Source organism: Oreochromis niloticus, linkage group LG15 (assembly GCF_001858045.2).
Source record: "Oreochromis niloticus isolate F11D_XX linkage group LG15, O_niloticus_UMD_NMBU, whole genome shotgun sequence".
NCBI lineage: Eukaryota > Metazoa > Chordata > Actinopteri > Cichliformes > Cichlidae > Oreochromis > Oreochromis niloticus.
Window position 1 is genome coordinate 24,846,673 of NC_031980.2, and position 18,609 is coordinate 24,865,281.

General features: G+C 42.3%; 1 protein-coding gene across 3 annotated transcripts in view; it reads left to right on the forward strand.

Annotated features, from left to right (window-relative positions):
• Positions 1–13,731, forward strand: part of vta1 (vesicle (multivesicular body) trafficking 1) — a 58,932-nt gene extending 45,201 nt beyond the window's left edge. Inside the window, exons 7-8 of one of the 3 annotated variants that reach the window (XM_019346095.2) lie at positions 1,457–1,531; positions 12,023–13,731. In XM_019346095.2, the coding sequence (XP_019201640.1) occupies positions 1,457–1,531; positions 12,023–12,168 (221 nt within the window). In that variant the 3' untranslated portion in view covers positions 12,169–13,731. Of the gene's footprint in view, positions 1–1,453; positions 1,532–12,022 lie in introns of all 3 variants that reach the window. The other 2 variants (XM_003446631.4, XM_005452459.3) reach the window with 2 other exon arrangements.
• The last annotated feature ends 4,878 nt before the right edge of the window (positions 13,732–18,609 follow it).

Consider the following 18,609-nt stretch of genomic DNA (forward strand, 5'->3'; position numbering starts at 1 on the left):
TCCAGGTCTGTCCCATCACTGAACTGTGGATGATTAATTATAGACAGAAAACGTTTTGTTATATAAATGAATTATGATAATGATACCATGATCACATGAGTGCTGTTTCCAGCGTGCTGTTGTTCTGCCATCATTAAAGGTCTAAACTAGAAGAGCTGCCTCTCTTGTCACCCGCCCTGTAATCCTGCTAATTTCCCCTGATAACACCGAGTATGTGACGGCCTCGCAATTTACCGGCGACACTTTCAGTGACACTCCTCCCCGAGAGACGCATGTACACACGTTTGCTGGTGCAGATGTTTGCAGATGTTCTCTGGAGGATATAAAGAAGGTAAAACTTCTCCAAAGTGAGGCCCGGAGGTTTGTCCAGAGTCGATCAGTGACTGTGCTTATTTGGAGGCTGACCTGAACATCCAGAGTAATAATGAAGTGTGTTTCTGTGCAGAGAGACTTAATTGTTCCCTTGTGGAAACAGCGTGAAGACAAAAGGTTGTATAAGAGCACTTGTGTAGGCACTGTTGCCACCGCATAGATCTGTGTGGAGGATTGAGTGTTTAGTTTTTTGCTTCCTGCACAGAGTGATGGGGCACAATAGAAAAATAAACATTCACAGAGAAACCTCGAGTAATTCAAGGTGATTATAGATTACACAAGCTTCTGCAGAAAGAGCTGGCACACACCGCACAAACACACTTTTCCCCAAACACAATCGGTCTGCCGTCACCGCTGAACAAAGAGGAGAGACGGAGGTGGACCTGCTCCTGCTGACAGACAAGTAGAGACTGAGTCCTGCTGATAATGAAGCTATTGCTCAGAGCCGTGTGATAGGCTGTAGCCCGGGCATGTGGGAAAGAGTTTGGGGCTTTGCTCACATGCGTGGCTGAGTGCAAAGTTTAGTTTTGTGTCACTGATGATGAACGCTCAGGGGGACTTTTCAGAGGACAGCTCTGACAGGTTTACAGAGCAGCTTCGTTCCAAGGTAACCACCTGATCGCAGACTCATCAGGTGTTGTTGGTGACATTTCGTTCATTTCTACTAGGAGAGCATCCAAAGTGAAGCATCTGTTGGCAGCTCGGTCGTTTTCAGATGCTTGATTGTGTTGTTTCTTGTCTGGATTTCTGTTAGCTGTCACTAAATATTCATATCTGTGCAGTCAGAGATGAGATTGAGGTTTCAGAGATGCACAGACTGAAAAATAGGACGGCATCCAGTAATCTAACGGGGGTATGTTGGGGCTGAAATACTGTGGCCTGGTGGGTAAAAGTCAGGAAGATGATGGATGTTGACCTGTCCGTCCTCTGAAATCTTTGGCACCCTAACGCAGGTGTTAGATATAAACACTGATTATTGATAACCGGCATAGTTATTAGAAATATAGCTTTGGACATTCATTACTGAGTATTTCCTTGAATATTTACAACAATCATAATTTGAAGTGTTTTTGTTGACCAGCAGAAGCTGTTAAACCTGTGCCTCTGCCCCGATCAGTGCCCACTGTTGACCCCACACTGCTCAGCGCCCAGCAGCAGGGTAAGAAAACACACACTTACAGATGACTGCAGACATGATACACAACTGCTTTTCCTTCCAACTCCCTATAAACACACAGCTCAGACTGCAGGCGGTTCACCTGAGTCAGAGGCTCTCTGGTGTCTGCAGGTAATCCTGCTTTCACATTCAACTGGTTTAAAAACTGCTTCGTAAAAGACGTCTCACTGGTTTAAGGCCAACAACCATTCCTGCTGCTCTCTGCGCTCATCTGGATACCGAATGTTCCTATAGTGAAAATGCAAAAATGTGAAGTTGGAACAAATTCCTGAGACTGTTTCCAAACTTTGACTGGCTCTAAATCCAGTTTGAGACCCCGGTGGCCTCTGGTTAGCGCTCCCTACCAGACATATTGTATTAATCTAAGGATGAAAAACGGTTTCTGCATATGGTCTCTCTCTGTCGCTCCACTGGAATCATATTTCTGTACACAGTTGACAAATTAAAGGAAAAATCAAAGGTAAAGTGTGTTAGTGACAGCTGAACTCTCTTGGACGAGCACCATTCACCTGTAACTTTCCTTCATTTGCCGTTTCAATGATGTTGGAGAGTACTGCCTGGCACATCATTCAAAAATGTCCCAAAGAATTCGTTCAGAATATTAAAAACTTTGTTTTCCTCTGTTCTGTGCACACATACAAAATATAATTTATACTATTATAGTTATTTAATTTAATACATAAGTAGAAATTTAGAACTTCGTGTGTTTCATTTTCCTTTGTCCTCGCCGCTGCAAACAGACAGGATGTTTTTGCTGCTGAGTCTTAAATTGAATCTGTTGGATTTTTCTTTGCCTAATAAACTTTTTATAAGCGCATGTGTAAAACTTGTTGATGGAAACATGCCTCAAGTATAAAACAAGGAAGATGCGAACATGGCGAGCCTGAGAGTGAGTGAGAAGCTAACGGTATGTGGTTAATGAGTAGCACAAGAGGACTCGCTTTAAGGAGCTTAATGGAGTTTAATGATAGGAAATAAATTCAGACGCCTGTCGACATGAATACGTTACACAGAGCTAATTATAAAGAGCAACATCTAACAAGATTCCCAGAGATTCACTCACAGCCTCGGAGTTTAATGAGTCGGAGCGTTTCATTAACCCTGCCGAGTACTTTGGTGATGAATCGGGACTTTGATGGCAGAGTCATTCATATTTATTTCTCAATTAAAAAGACGATGGTGGCTAATCTGCCACACTGAGCCTGATGAAATGATGGAAGGATCGTTGTCCGGTTTCCATTACCAGGCCGGGAAACGACGCTTTCCTCTTTTTCCTCCTGAGCACCAGGAGACGTAAGATAACCAGTGAAAGTGGCACTCGAGGAGATGGTGGGCTCTGTCTGATTGGACCCCGCGCCGTTCGTCCGTCTGTCTGCCATCTAACATATCATTACGACCTAAGCACCGCCGCTTCGCCGCTGTCTAGACTGTCATTAGCTGCTGGCGGTCAGCCGCAGAATGAGAGGGAGAGAGGGAGCGTGGTTGGAGGGGAGGATGAGCATCATTCCCATAATTCACACTTTGCTGCTGTTTTTAAACGCGTGGTTTCAAAGTGTTTTAGAGAAGCTGCTTAGCGGCTGGCAGAGCACACGCAGGTTGTGCTGAGCAGCTTCAGTGTTTCCATTCACCTGCTATTATGGCACAAACAGAAGAACCACAAAGTTTAAAGAACTGCTTCACGAAGGTTCTCAGTAAAGAAAAACCTGTGACAGCAACTGAGAACAGCCAAAAAATAGGCTACGACAACAGCTCACATGTGATGTGTTTAATGTTCGCTTCTAATGTATTTATACATTCAGAAGGGACACAGCAGCCTTCTTTACTCTGTTCATGATAGTTACAGTGCAAACCGAGCACGATTCTAGAAAAGTGTTTAGTACATGCTTGTGTAATGATTGTAATGTGTAACACATCACTGTGTTTATGAGCTGTAGATTAATCAGCTTTATTGTGACATTAATACATAAAGAAATTTAATTCAGACCATGAAGATCACTGACTCGACATAAAAGATGGGCATAGCTACCAGCAAGTACAAATGAAGCAGGTGCACAGGCCTAAACCTGCCCACCTTTATACAGTCAGTGATCACATGTCATTCATGCAGCACACAAAAAGTAAAATGTTTGCGGATGTATGCTGCTGCAGTGTGCACAGTGCAGCCACAGAGCATATTATACCATATAACCTTAAAGACTGAGCAGGTTGCTTAGTCAGCCGGTCATGCATAAATTATCATCACGCAGTTCCTCAGATAAAAATATTCAGTCGGCCGGCTCAGCAGCAACTTTATGACAAATCATTGAATCATTCAAACTTAAGTTTTCTGTCAAGGTGAGTCCAGGTGTTCTCAATAAACCGTGCGACTCGGGCAGTTAAACTTTTGTCCAATCGCTGTTATAATTAAAATGAAAAAGCCTTTTTGAAGCAGCGCATTAAGCCTCAGTCCAGGCAGATAATGAAGAAAAATGGAGCTCGTAACGCTCCGTTAAAACTCGTCAAAGACTCTGAAATGAAGATGCGGTGAAGAAGCAGGTTTCTGTCCGGCAGCCCTGAGCGTCTCCTCTGCAGCGGGGTCAAACTTTTTAATTCAGTCAGTCTCTTCTTTTTTTCTTTGTGTTTATGTGTGATGTAACAGAGTAACATTAATCTTTAACCCTTAAACAAACTGTCGCTCATTTATTTGACCGCTGACATGATTTTGTACGAGAGTTTTACTGCAGCGTTGAAATGCCATTAAGATATCAGAGCTGTATAGTTATCAGCTAGATTTTTAATGTTCCACTGAGTTACTCTGGGCCTCTGTAAATGCACCGGGGTTAGATTTTACAGCACACAGTCGTTTCTGATGAGAACAGGGACTAATACATCCATATACATCTCCATTCATGCCAGTTTCCATAGCAGTAATCTCCTGTGTGTGATTTATGGCTCCTGGTTGGTGTCCGTTTGCGTGGCTCTTTGGCTGGGCAGGGCGATTGTGAGAATTTACCGCTGTGCACAGGTAGCAGCATGAGAAGCACAAAGAATATCTGCACTGGTTTTCAGTTTTCATTGATTTAAGCCTCTGAACGAGCCTCTGGGAGAACAAAGTGCTGCAAAAGTTAAATAAATAATATGAATTCACAACACAACACCCCAGAGATGTGTCACTGTAATGGAAAATAACACCAGTGAAGGAACAAAGAAACATAATAAGATCTAGAATCAGTCATTCTGACAGTGTCAGTCAGTAATAGAGATTGACAGACCACGTGACTTTCACGCATTGCATGCCGGGCACTGGTGGCAAAACAATCAAAGCAACGCATCAAACGCAAGCATTTGCAGCACCGCAAAACGTTCATTCTCCGGTTCCAATACCTTCTTGCTTTTTCTTTGCCCCCCAAAAAAGGTATGTACAAAAACGAAGGAGAACAATGCCGGTCCGTACAAAGACAGACTTGATGAAAAGTCAAAGAAAAGATACGAGGAAAAAAATCAAAGGAGTGAAAGGGTCAGACCCTTACGAGCACACAGAGTGGACAAAAGACGTTAGCGTGCTGCCCAACTTTCACCACGCTCATATTTATAATTATACGGTTCTTGGAATGAGTGCATACACTCATGAAGTTTTTAGTAACTTCAGGTCACTGCAACAAGCCCGGGTACAGTTTACCGACGGATGGGTACAGGACCTTGAAATGCACAGTGTAGAACGAAAGACCATCGTACGTATCGTAAGTTTACCAGTCTCACAAATTGTCTTCATAAATACATATTCGTTAACCGTTTATTAATAGGACCTTTGAGCTCAACGGTAATTAATTAGTAGTGGAAATAATTTCTGGTACGCATTACAGAAATGTAGCAGTGACAATAATATTGTATGCTGTAATCGTACTGGGCAATTACTGATACAAAAAAACTGTTTTATCCTGTGAATAAAAGTATATGTTTTTGTCAATGTACCGTGGTAATAACAGAAGCGAAACGCAATATTCTGTCAGGACAATTCACTATTTATGCACAATAAACAAAGGAGCATAGCGCGACCATTTCTGTTCAACGCCAGACTTGCTTGTAACCTATATCACCAATTATGTTATGAAAAATGACGTATTAACTACTACAAAACACTGACCTTTGTGGAAATGCTTGGAGCAGACTAACATGTGAGCTGGAGTGTTCTGGGACGTTATATTTGGTCTTCGAATGGCTGCAATCCAGGCCATCCGTCGGCTCTTTGTTACTTCGGAAACATGCCTTGAACAATTTCTCTTCCACGACGTAATCCGATAAAAACCGATCTCTTTACCCGTCGGCTTCCCGTGGCTGTCATGCGACTGGCTATTGCAGTTAATAATACAACAGCTTCTTGCCATTTTTTTGTGTTTCTTTTTATCGCTGTGTAACTGATTTCAATTAAAAGCCTGCGTGCGCTAGTACCTCTTGCCACGAGTTCCCAGAATCCTTTGCGGTTTTACCCCTGAATGACGTCACATTTTCAATCTCTATAGGCACGTTTTACCTGGGGTCCTTCCTGGCCCGCCTTCTGAAAGCTAATTGATTTCTCATTATGAAAGCTGTCAGCTCGTTTCATTTACTCTTTTTATTTCAAGCAGTCCTGCGGTTAACGACTCCTGAGATCATTTCTTATTTCGACCACCTCTCCAAACACCCCTCTTCAAATGTCTCCCACCACGTCAAGCGCTGTGGTCTCTGGTTTTTCCACGTTTCCCCCCTCCTCTGCCTCTCAGGCTCTTCTAGTCGTGGAGTATATGCAGTCAGCATATTTTCCCAGTCTTTTCCCAGCTCTTTGGAGGAGAAGAGAAATCAGCCAGGGGATTAGAGGCTTATGGTGCAACATTATTCAATCATTTCTTTCCCGTTCTTCTCCAGGACACTTTTAAGAGCAGAGGAACGTGTTTTACGAGAGCTGCAGAGCCAAGAAAGATATTATCTGTTGATCTGTTCTTTCAGCCGGCCCTGCTTGTCAGAGACTCTCAGAGGTCCTTTATGGAGGCGCCCACCATGTTAATGTTAAAGTAGAAAACTAATTTGGTGTTATTATTGTTTCATATGCTACACATTAACTCTGTGGAAGAAGCATTAGCTGGATGGATCTGTAGATTTATTCCCTCTGTTTAATGGAAGAAAAGTCTTGCTGCGGTCGGTATGCCCAAAAATACACAAGTGACCTCAGCGTTTAACCAGCGGGCAAGCACATAATGACACCACAGTCCAGATTCGTACTTTCTTGTGTTTAAGCAAACTCTATCTACACTCAGGATTTTAGAAGGCCACCTTCAGGACAACTGCTGAGGACAGTTTCCATCTGTTTTTTCAGTTTTTATGTGACAGGAAGGATGCATTTAATGCAGTTCAGTTCAGTTTTATTTAGATAGGTGCTTTATATTGTAAGGTGAAGACCCTACAACACAATCACATGAGCCATATGAGCCAAGTGCTGTGGCAACAGTGGGAAGGAAAAGCTGCAGAAATTTGCATTATGGGAAGTGGATATTCAAGACTTTGTGTCCTGCTCATGAAAAAGTTATCAGACAGGTGCTCAATGCAGATGATGTGCATCATTTTCCACTTGTGCAGAAAGTCGAAGTGAGTGAACTACAGACAGAAACCAGGAGTACTTACTATGTTTTTCTTGCCTACAGGCTGCATATTCATACTCAGATATCTGATCTGATAACTTCTCGTATGTATGAAACATTTTCCACATTGTTGGCCGTTTTTATTAAGAGTGGAATTGAGTGGAATCTCCAAGTGAAATCTGCTCATTCACCATGTTTTATGGTTTGTTAAATTGATTTTTTTTTCTTTGTCCATAAGAGACCGTTATCGCCCTTAGACTGTGCAGATGGTTGGATGTTTTATCACTGCTTTTCTGTGAGACTGTTTTATGAGTACAAAGTAGATCCAGTGACAGCTGCTCACTGTCACGTCTGAGGATTGTTCAGAGAAACCTGGTTTCTGGAAACACCCTGTAAATGGAGGTTCACTATGTCCGAACTGTCTAACAGAAATATGTAACGCATCTTAGATCATTTTTGGATTTGTTACCGTGGTATGGTAATGACAGGAGCCTTATGCCCAACTCGCCAAGTATGGACACGTTCATGCACATTCGTGGACTGTGAGGTGTTTATCTTTGTGATGTCAGCAGTGTCGGTCAGTCACCTGTAGAATCAGTAAACGTGTTTCAAAAGCAAAATCCAGAAAATTCTGCTGAATATTTTGTGGCACCAAAAACAACCAAGGTGCTGTGTTCATTTGAAGTAACGCTGATATTTACTTTTCAAACACAAAAGAAAAGAAGAAGAAAATCAGACCAGGCCCCCCGGAGTGGAGGTTGCTGTCTTGACTGTGTGTGTCTGCAGCATTCAGAACCTGCAGTAACCTGCTCGTGTTTTGTCGGCAGTGACACCGAGCGATTGAATGTTATTCGTCAGAATGCGTTAACATGTTTCGATTTTGCGCCGTCAGTCATTTCGTGGCTTGGAGACGTGTCCCGTCCAAGACCACATCTCGGGTTCTGTTTGCAAAGCGAAGCGTAGAGTGAGGGGAGTGCAGCAGAGGCCTGGTTTAAATTAAAGAGTGTCCTCTGAGGAGGGAAGGATCGACTGAGGGAGCGAGACATCCTGAACAAGTAGAGTGATGAAAGAGGGAATAATGGAATGATCGAATAAAGGGTAAAAGAGAGATGATGGGAGCGATTGTAAAAGAAGTCCAAAGGAGACAATCGACCACCCGTAGATACAGAGAGAGGAGGGAACAGTTTCAAACGAGAAAGCAAATCAAGAATAAAAAATGTGCTCAACAAAGAGCAAAGACTCTACATAAATGTCATTTACAGGATTCATTTGTCATAATTGAAAATTTAAAATGTGCAGAGACAGGTTAAGAAGGGATGAAAGATCCACTGCATATATTTCAACACGCTTTGAATTCTTAAACACTTTGAATCTTTCAGAGACTCTAGGAACGGATTCTTTCAGGATTTTATTTCTATTACTGTGTTGAAATTTCTTGCTTTTTTAATGTCTCCTGATTTTGCAAAAGTAAATGAATTGTGACAGGATAGACCGTAAAATCAAGGATAGACAGGTAAGAAGCAAAAGGTCATGAACAAGAAGAAAGTTAGAATATAGTTAAAACTGGATGAATGTGAAGGTTGGAGGCAGTTTGTACAGTGTGTGTTAATTGGACTGGTCACTGATCTGTTATGACCTGTAACCTGTCCTCATACAGCTGAAATGGTACGTCCAAAAAGTCGAATCTTTATGCCTCTGCAGTTGTTTCCATCTTTCCCCTGCTTCGTGCTGACACAGTGACCCCATACTTTATAAAAACAAGTTGTTGGGGTTTTTTTTAAAGTTAATAATTTGAACTCCACCCATCTCACAGCTGGAGCAGCGACTATGAGCCATTTTCAGTCTGAAACCTCACAGAAACTTTGAGTCTGATATCAGCTGCTCACCCTACATTTGTGTGGTCAGGTTTCTTAACAATACAACATCAACCTAATTTTCCAGAGCAGCAGCACAGCTCCAACAGCGGTGCTAAAGGACCAAAAGAAGTTTCTGCTGGTAACTGGTAAGCAAGGAGAGACGGTGGAACGTATCCATGTCCATGACCAAGCTCCAAAATCTGTCAGAGAGGTAGAAACCAAACTAATGTTCAACCATTACTCCTAGCTGGAATGTTAAAAACATGAGCTTAAACATTGGAGAGGAAGCATGAGAGGGGGAAGTAGAAGAGGGCAATAAAGATAAGGGAAAAGAGAAACATGCTCTGAGCTCATTGATCCAGTTTCCTGGAGGCAGGGTCTTTACAGGAAGGGTCTTTACAAGGTCCCCCCCCCCATAGAATACTCTGGAGTTCTGTATGTGAAAGAGGGTCTATGTATCCTATAGTGTTACACCCACCGTGAGAGCTGTGTTTTCTTCAGGCTGAGCTGTGAGCCCCCAGAGACTCTGATGGGTGGAGGGCCAAGAGTGGAATATGCTGCAAATAAAACCCCAGCTTGCCTTTTTTCGCTGTACTTGTTAGTTAGAGAACATTTTTGAACTTTAGATGAAAATACAAACATGTTTTTGTCACTGCAGGCTTGACCTTGAAGAGCAATGTGGATTTTGACCCAAAAGAACCACGACACATGCTTTAATCGAGTTTATAGATTCAGTACCAACTACAAATGAAAACAAAGAATATGCTGTGAAAATATTTTTAGATCTAAACAAATCATTTTTATAAAGTCGATCACAACTTTTTACCTAACTTATACACAGATGTTGTGGGTTAACAGTTATCTTGGAAGCTCAGTCAAGCTCTGCGGGGTTCCCCAGGGATCTGTCATCAGGCCACTGCTTTTTATACTGTACATCAATGAGATGGCTACAGTGTAAAGTCATTGAAGGTCATATTGTTTGCCGATGACACATACCCAGTGTGCCAGGGAAATAACGTGGAACAACCTCTGAATGAAGTAGAAAATTATCTGAAGATGTTGTTTGACTGTTTAAAAATAAATTAATTAAAAAACAAAACAAAACACAGAATGTCATAAAATTTCATAATATTTGGAAATCTTAAAAATTCTACCACTCGGAAAGAGAGTATAAATAACTCCGAATTAGAAAACGTATCTGAAATAAGAATTCACAATTCAATATAAGAAAGCCACTCTTTATAAAGTTGCAGATTTCATAAATTGGAAATCATTATGACATACTGCCCGAAAGGAAACACCTGTAAAACACACCCGTCCACTTTACGTTCTGCAAAAAAAAGCAATAAAGACCATAAATAAAACCACTTCAAGAGATCCATTAAATTGACTTTTTATTGGATTAACTGACTTTGAGAGGAATACTCATGTTGAGCTGTAATATGGGAAATGGGAATGGGAAATGGGAAATATGGGAGCCGTCTCAGCGTGAGAGTAACCCAGCCTGAAAACTTTCTTTAACTTCTTTATTTTTTGACGAAAAGCAGTCGGTCTCGATAAGTTTTGAGCTTCTACCTCTGGCTGTTTGGTAGTTTGTACACAGGGTGTAAAACTTTAGATTACTTAGTGTTTCATCTGTAAATGGCTCAGGAGTGTCAGGATCTTCACTTTACACTTTACTTTTACACTTCTTTTGTTCATGTTTTCTTTGATTGCTATGCAGAATAAAACTAAACTGAGCTGGGTCAAAACCAGTAAACATCACATCATTTTTAATATTTTAGGTAAAACGATAAAGAGGGGAGGACGGGAGGAGACACTGATAAGAAAAACCTGATTCTTTAATTGTTGAGATTTAAAACAAAAGATCGTGGACAGGTTTAGAGCAAGAGGGCGAGCGACATGATGATCTCACAGGGAGCGGTTCATCTCCGAGGATCATGGACATGTTACAGCCTCACATCTCTTTATTAAACAACACACACACACAGACTCTGTGTCTCCTCCCTGATGCCTCCCTTCATCAGGCCGATTACAGATGAGTCTTTATTTAAATACATTCTGATCACAGAGATGAATTACCCACAATCCCCTTGACACTGACAGACAGTGATGGGCTCACTTTCCGTGACGCGGATCACAGTGGGACTTTGAGTGTTTTAAAGGGAATTTAAGTCAGAAATAAACTCCAAGCAGAGCAGAAGACTCATCCTGTGCCTCGTTTCTCCAATGCTCACAATCAAACAAACTTTATTCACACTGCATGTCAGAACAAAACGGACGACAACTGAAACTGACAGGAAATTGGTAAAATGGGATGACAGCGGCTTGATTATAACCCCCAAAAAATAAACCTTTTTTTCTTATCATTGAAACTTTATTCGAAGAAGCAGTTGAACAAAACTGAGTGGAGCTGCTGGGAATTTGAGAAAAATTCAGCTGTGACTGCACGGGTAGAAGAGAAGAACCGTCCATTTACCATGTTGTCCATCCATCCATCCATCCATCCCGTGTCTCACACAGTGGCAGTAACACAAGTGTTGTTATATAAGAAGAAATTTGTAAAATGAATCCGTAACCTTTAACTTTCAGGGTCTTTTGTTGTGTAGCATCAGAAGTAATAAACAAATACTTCAAGTCACTGTAATACTCATGGGACGTTTTTTCCATGTTACAGATAAAAAGTTTCGTGTTTGGTGTGATCATAGAGTCGATGTTATCTACACTAAAGGGACCCTTTGCTGTTTTCCTTGCCTTTGTCTCCTTTCCTAAAGCATCCTGTAGCTAAAGAAACTCAGCAGTTGCTTGTGCAGACTGTCTGTCTGCCGTTTGATGGAATGTGTCATGGTTGGCATCAATCCTCCCCTTTGTGTTGCTCAGCAACTCAGTCGTCAAGAGTGATCGGCCCTCAGAGCTGCTCTAATTGCTTCGTAGTTGTTGTACATTATATCTGATCTCACTAGTTTCCTTCTCTCTGTCCCCCTCCATCCTTTATCCTCCTGTCGTTCCGCTCTCCCTCCCTCTAGGCGGCGTCCAGCTCTCCCCGGAAGACTTCACCAAAGCCCAGAAGTACTGCAAGTACGCCGGCAGCGCCCTGCAGTATGAGGACGTGGGCACGGCCGTCCAGAACCTCCAGAAAGCCCTGAAACTCCTCACCACTGGCAAAGAATGAGGCCCTTGTCCTCCTGCCGACCCACTCCTCCATCCCTCCTTTTCTCTCCCCCTCCCCCTCTTTCACTCCGGCAGCGCCACTCTATCCGTCACTGATCCGGCCCAACCGCGAGCTGGGGATGCAGCTCACTCTCTCTCTCTCACACACTCACACACACACACACACACACACACACACACACACTCTGAAGAGGGCTGTTGAGCTCGCCATCAGATGAGGACACGATGGAAATCAGCGTTCAACAAGAGCTGCCTGTGTGTGGCTGCGAGTCGCACTGATTGACGGGACAACAGTCCGACGGCAGAACACGGCGACTCTGACGACTGACGCACATCACAGCTTCATCATTGGTCTGAAAATTCACCAGAAGGTCCTCGGGCTGCCGTTTAACATCACAGAGCTCGCCGCGTATGCATCAGTAAACCGTTACCATGGAAAACAAAACTCTGAAACATCACTTTTTACAAAAAAGTACAAAATAAGTCTGAAATCGTTCTGTTCAAACTTTAAAGAGAAATAAACAAAAAAATGAAAATGTTCTGCTTCCCTGACACTAAACTGTGTCACAGGCAGAACGACGATTTAGGAACTCGCAGATCGATACATCAAAAACAGCAGAAACATTTGGTTTACGTGCAGCAGGCTCCGTTTGTGTTCTGTATATGTGGTGAGAACTCGAAGCTCAAAGTGACTTTAAGGTCACGACGTTCGACCTTTTTTCTGCTGACACAGCATTAATGAGAAATCACAACTGTAAGAGTTTCAGAGGCCAAACTAAATTAATTAGCGACTACATTTAAGTAATTGGGTTTTTTTATTTGGCATTTTTCCTGCAAAATTACCCAAAATCTTCAGATTTTGGGTAATTTTTCTAACTGCGACGGAAGGCATTGAGTGATTTCTGACTCGATCAGCTCATCTTCTAAGTGCAGTTTCAAACTTCACACAAGGATATACAAAAAACCCCAAATTTCAATCTTACCATCATACAATAAATCTAATAAGAGTATTTCTCAAAATGCGGAGCGTGTGAGATGACACGCGACAGACGATGAACGGGCTATGCTCGTTTTCAGACGACCTTCAGCTCACTGCTTCAGGTTTTCTTCTTCTACGATATCAGAAAGGAAAAAGTGTCTGTGTCTGCATCACTGCTGTCGGGACGTCTGTGACTGCTCGTTGTGATTGTTTTGGCTGCTGGCGTTTTGCTCTTCTGTAACAGAAAACTGTCTCATTTGTGTCACTTTCAAACGGACGCTGTCCTGACATTCAGGCGATGCAGAACAAATGGAGGAGGCAAGGCCTCAGAGCAGCCTGGCTGTCGGCCTTCTGACTCGTCGTGTGGCCGAGGAGGCGGAGGATCATCTTGAAAACCTTGTTTCATGTTGACATATCGCCGGGTGTGTGCTGGTGGAGATAGGGGTGGCAGTTGTTTCAGTTTTAGTTCTTTTCTCTTTATTTAATGTTAATCATTCTTGGTTTGTTTGAAGGTTTTCAGAGTTACACGAAGCTTCTGTCAGAATCAGTGATTTACAGCAATTTGAATAAAATGTTGGAAATGCACAGCAGTGTTGATTCTTCCTGTTTGTGTGTCTTATTCACAACTGATGTCACTGTGTTGGAAATGAAAGCATGTGTAGCTCAAGCCCAACAGACGTGCAGCAGAATGAGCTCCATGTTAATGAAATCTGCATCTTTATAGTAGGAGCAGATAGATCCTGCTTTTAGCCATCACAAAGAGCAGCAACACAACTCAACAGCGTAGGTCTTTTAATCTGCTGCCAGTGACTGAATAACTAGACTCCAAACACCCGCTCCCTGAAAAACACCACAGGGCTGCGGACCAACGACAGGTTCATATCCGCTCACAGGTTCGGGGACACGTCTAAATATTGATGTTTGTGATTAAAACTGAACACAAATCTGCAACGGAGAAAATGTAGTATGATTCACGGCTCAGTCACAGCAGAGTAAAAATAAGACTGCAACTTCCTGCAAATAGGAAGATGATTGCTTTGATTTTTTTTTTCATATTAGTAGCAACACTCTACACATCTGGATGACCATTTACGATCCCAAGCTGATCGGACAGGTCTCTCCTTTCTGAGAAATCCTCCTGAGGACTTGCTGAGGCTGTTATGACCAGGTTTCCTGTGTCAGGGAGCCACACATGGTTTCACTTTGCTTCACAATTATGTTTTCTCCAGAGCCCGAAGGAACCAGCCGGGGCTGGTCAGAGGTGAGGCGTCCCAGCTTATCGTCAAAACTTCAGCATGTCCACCTATACTAACCTCTGAGTTATGTCCAGCTTAACCTGTCACAGTTAAATGTTCATGTCTCCGCAACCTTTTCTCTGGAAGTTGGAAGTGAAAACATTTAGAGCCACAGAGTTGGCTAAGGGAGGATGCCGAGGCGGACAGATGGGAGAACAAATCTTTAAGCCAGGGGTGGGGAACTCCAGGCCTCAAGGGCCGGTGTCCTGCAGGTTTTAGATGTGTCCTTGACCCAACACAGCTGATTTAAATGGCTAAGTTACCTCAACAACGGTTGTGTCCAAATTCAGGGGTAGCATGCTTCGATGGCCGCATTTGTAGGCAATTACGTCACAGCGACGCTACGAAGGCTGTCCAAATTCGATGAGTCCTCCAAATGCGGCAACAAATGCGTCCTTCATTTCTCCAGATTTGAAGGATGGGTCGGGTGTATCCTTCATGGCCAACTATATCCCAGGATTCATTGCAGGTCATACAGGAGAATTTTTCTCATAACAATCGCGGTCGAAGCGGGAGTTAATGCGGGAGAAGAATACACTTGAAAATCTGGTGATACAAAAGTTACATTTTTGTAGCAGTTGTGTTGTTAGGCTTTGGGCATTTGCTTATGAAAAACTTTTATGAAAACTTTTGGATTTAGGGGTTAACATAGTTGCCATGCTTTTCTCTCTTCTTTTATATTTTGTGTGTGATCAGGACAGTTCTGGAGAAGATGGACCAGCAGGGCAAAGTCGCCCCCTTGCAGGACAGAAATTAATGGGAAAACTTAAAGAAAAATACAAAGTATGTATGTGTGGTATATCAAGAAGATAATTCTTAAGACCAGATGTTAATAAATGTACAATTACTAATAGTTGTTGTGTTGTTTTTATTTGTCTACTGTCATTTTTGATTTTCTCTACCTTTAGGATTGCAAGTATCCAGGGTCAAGAGAGGGAGTCAGTGGGAAGCTCACTGCTGGTAGTTGGCTCTGGTTTGCCCTCATGGATGAGGTGATAGGACAAAGGCCTTCCATTAGGCCTCCTGTCCTAATTTCCTCTCTCCCTGAGGACACTCCAGGGTCAAGCGCAGCAGTGGGTGACCAACACGAAAGCAATGAGGAAGAGTTTCAGCCAGCCACAACAGGGAGAAAGAGGAAAAGAGACAGGGATGATGAGCTGCTAGACCTCATCAGAGAGGACATGAGGCAGCAAAGGGAGGCTGAGGAGAGGAGACCGCAAGAGAGCAGGGAAAGGATGGACAGACTGTTTTCAATTTTTGAAAGATTAGTTCTAAAATGAGTTATGCATGAAGAAATGTATTTATTTGAATATATTCGTTACATTGTTATATTTGTTGCATTAGTTTAACTTTTGTGTTATGAATAAATTGATTAATTGTCACTGAACTAATTTTATTTGCAGGTATTTTTAACATGTATGAACATAACGCGAACTTTGAACAATTTCAAATGGATATGTATTTAATGAGAATAGAGTAAATAACAATAACAATAAAACAAGAACATTTATAATACATCAACAAAAATCAGGCCTGGGATCCTCCCGGAAAACAAGCATTAGTCTGATTATTAAGCTTAAGTAAAATATACTAATATTCTGTGAAAAGACTTAAATTTTATACACTTCATGTATGTAACTAAGCTTTTTTTCAGCTTTGTGACATTTTTACAGCCCATCAACACACACAAATAAGTTACAGGATCAAATGAACAATAGAAAATAAATATAAATATAAAATGTTGTTCTATAAATTTCAAAGAGATTTAGTTTACATATTTTATATAATACAGTAAATGTGTATGAATGACCGGCAGTCATTCAGTCACTGAAATTATCCATGAAACTAGCTAAGTAATGCTTGTAGATTAAAGAAATTATTTTACCTGGATATGATTGTCTTTGATGAGCTTAAGGTACAAAACATGCAGGCGACAACGACAGAGTTTTTCTAGGTCCTCAAGAATTAAAAATGTACAAAAAAACAGAGCGACATTGCTCGGTCCATTTTAAAGTTGTTGCACTGTGGCGCTAGCGACCGGAAAAATGCAGAAGTAAGGGCGGACTTGAATGAAGGCTAGAAGACTGTCCAATTTCACAGCCACTCACTTCCGGCCTATCCGGCCTTCGAAGGACCAGCCCTACGTGGACTGGGTAGGTGGGGTCCTTTGAAGCATGCTACCCCTGAATTTGGACACAGCCAACATGTCTTGAAGTTATCCAGAGGCCTGGTAATGAACTAATCATTTCATTCAGGTGTGTTGACCCAAGGTGATATCTAAAACCTGCAGGACACTGACCCTTGAGGCCTGGAGTTCCCCACCCCTGCTTTAAGCAGACACTGTTTGCTTTCTGTTTCAAACGGTCTGATTTACCCACAGCTGCTCCAGAACCTGAACCACCGGCTTCTCTTTATAACAGGAAGAGTTCCTCTATGTCAACATAAACCTGCCTCAGCCGCTTCCTCTAAGGTTTATTAGAGAGGCCTCCTGTATGTTAGATCACTAAAGCTGGAGGACCAATTGTTTTACTTTACTTACTCCACTAATAAAGATTGTTACCGGAAGAGAAGAGTGAGTTTTGTCTTTAGACGGGGAGACAGGATGAGAGATGAAAGCACGCTTTAATCATCAAACATAAATACACTTCTCTATCAAACTCATTATCATTCTGATTAAACACTGAGTCACTGAGTTTTTTATTTAATGGTAAAAATTGAAGGTGAAGTTCCTCAAAGCTGAAAAGTCTTAAAAGCCGAGGTCGTTATTGTTTTGGCATGTTGTTGATTTTTATGAAGATTCGGAAAGAATCAGACCTGTGGTCAGTGCATCCTCCTCATTCCTCGTTCATCTGTCTTCATCTGCTTTTTTAATCTATCTGTATTGAAGCATTGCTGCTTCTATATTTGGAAGACAAACAGACTGAAGCCCGAAAGACTCGTTTTTACCTTTTCATGCTGATTCCAGTCACTGTACTTCTTGTTCTGTCCTCTGTCGTAAAACTGCTTTTATTCTGCTGGTGGATCTGCCAGGGACAAACTGTTTCCTTTTTATTAATATTATATAAGCCTGCTCCTTTCTCACTGTTTTCTCTCTCTGTCTCTTTGCTCTCAGAAAACTTTCTTACTTCATTAAACAGCAGCATGAGTTTGTGAGCTCGAAGCTGGTGTTTTCATAAAAGGGCTCCACTTTGAAAGCTGAGAGTCACTGTTGTAGATATTTGTCGACGTGAGACCTCCAGGACTGAAACGTATAGCCAGCAGGGCCAGATGGATGTGCTGCAGTTCCTCTAATGACCACCTGAGGCGCCCTCCAGACTCCCAGCTTCACGACAGAAATATCTGAGAACATTTTTTTAAACTCACCTGTTTTGATTCTTTTAAAGCTTTAAATTTGGGCCTGACAGGTGTTTGTGATTTTACACCTTCAGCTCCCGCCGACCTTGGGAACAATGTCTAGTACCAACACAGGTAAACTGTAGGCTAGTGAAGCAGGAACTACAGCATGGAAACGTTTTACCAGAAATAAAGACCACTGAGATTCAAACTGTGTGAAAAATCTGTGGTATGAACTCGAGTTCGGAGCACGTTTAAAGGAACGCTTTAGAAAGAGTGGGCAGAGCAGATGGAGTTCTTTGACTCATGTGGGTCCAGTTTGGTTCAGTGAGGATGCAGCTGAGAGCAGGACAGGCTGGTTACCTGCTGCTGTCATCATGTCTGTGTGCCGACTCCATCAGGCGCGTTTCCTGGCCCTCGGAGATCTCCTCCCTCAGGAGTTTTTCCAGCAGAATGCAAATCCGTGCAGCTCCTGAACTTCTTATCAGGCAGGAAGTTCGTCTTGAGTGACATTTAGAGGCAAATGAGATGCAGCGGTGCAGCTCTTTGTTTCCACTCACCTGCACGCGCTCCGTGTCCTCCCCTCACCACGAACATTCTGACCAATGACGGGCGAGTAATCACAATTCATGCTGGTAATGATCAGCATTTATCTGCAAGTCAGTAACTAATAAGTGAAAATGCAGAAATGAACACTGTGTTGCCTGCTTGTTCAGTTCAGATCGCCCTCTGTGATGTCATACGGATCCAAAAGCAGAAAAAAACTATGCGCCTGGCTGTTTGGAGCACACACTCTTTAACCTTATCGCTGAAACATTGGTTTAAAATGAGCTGT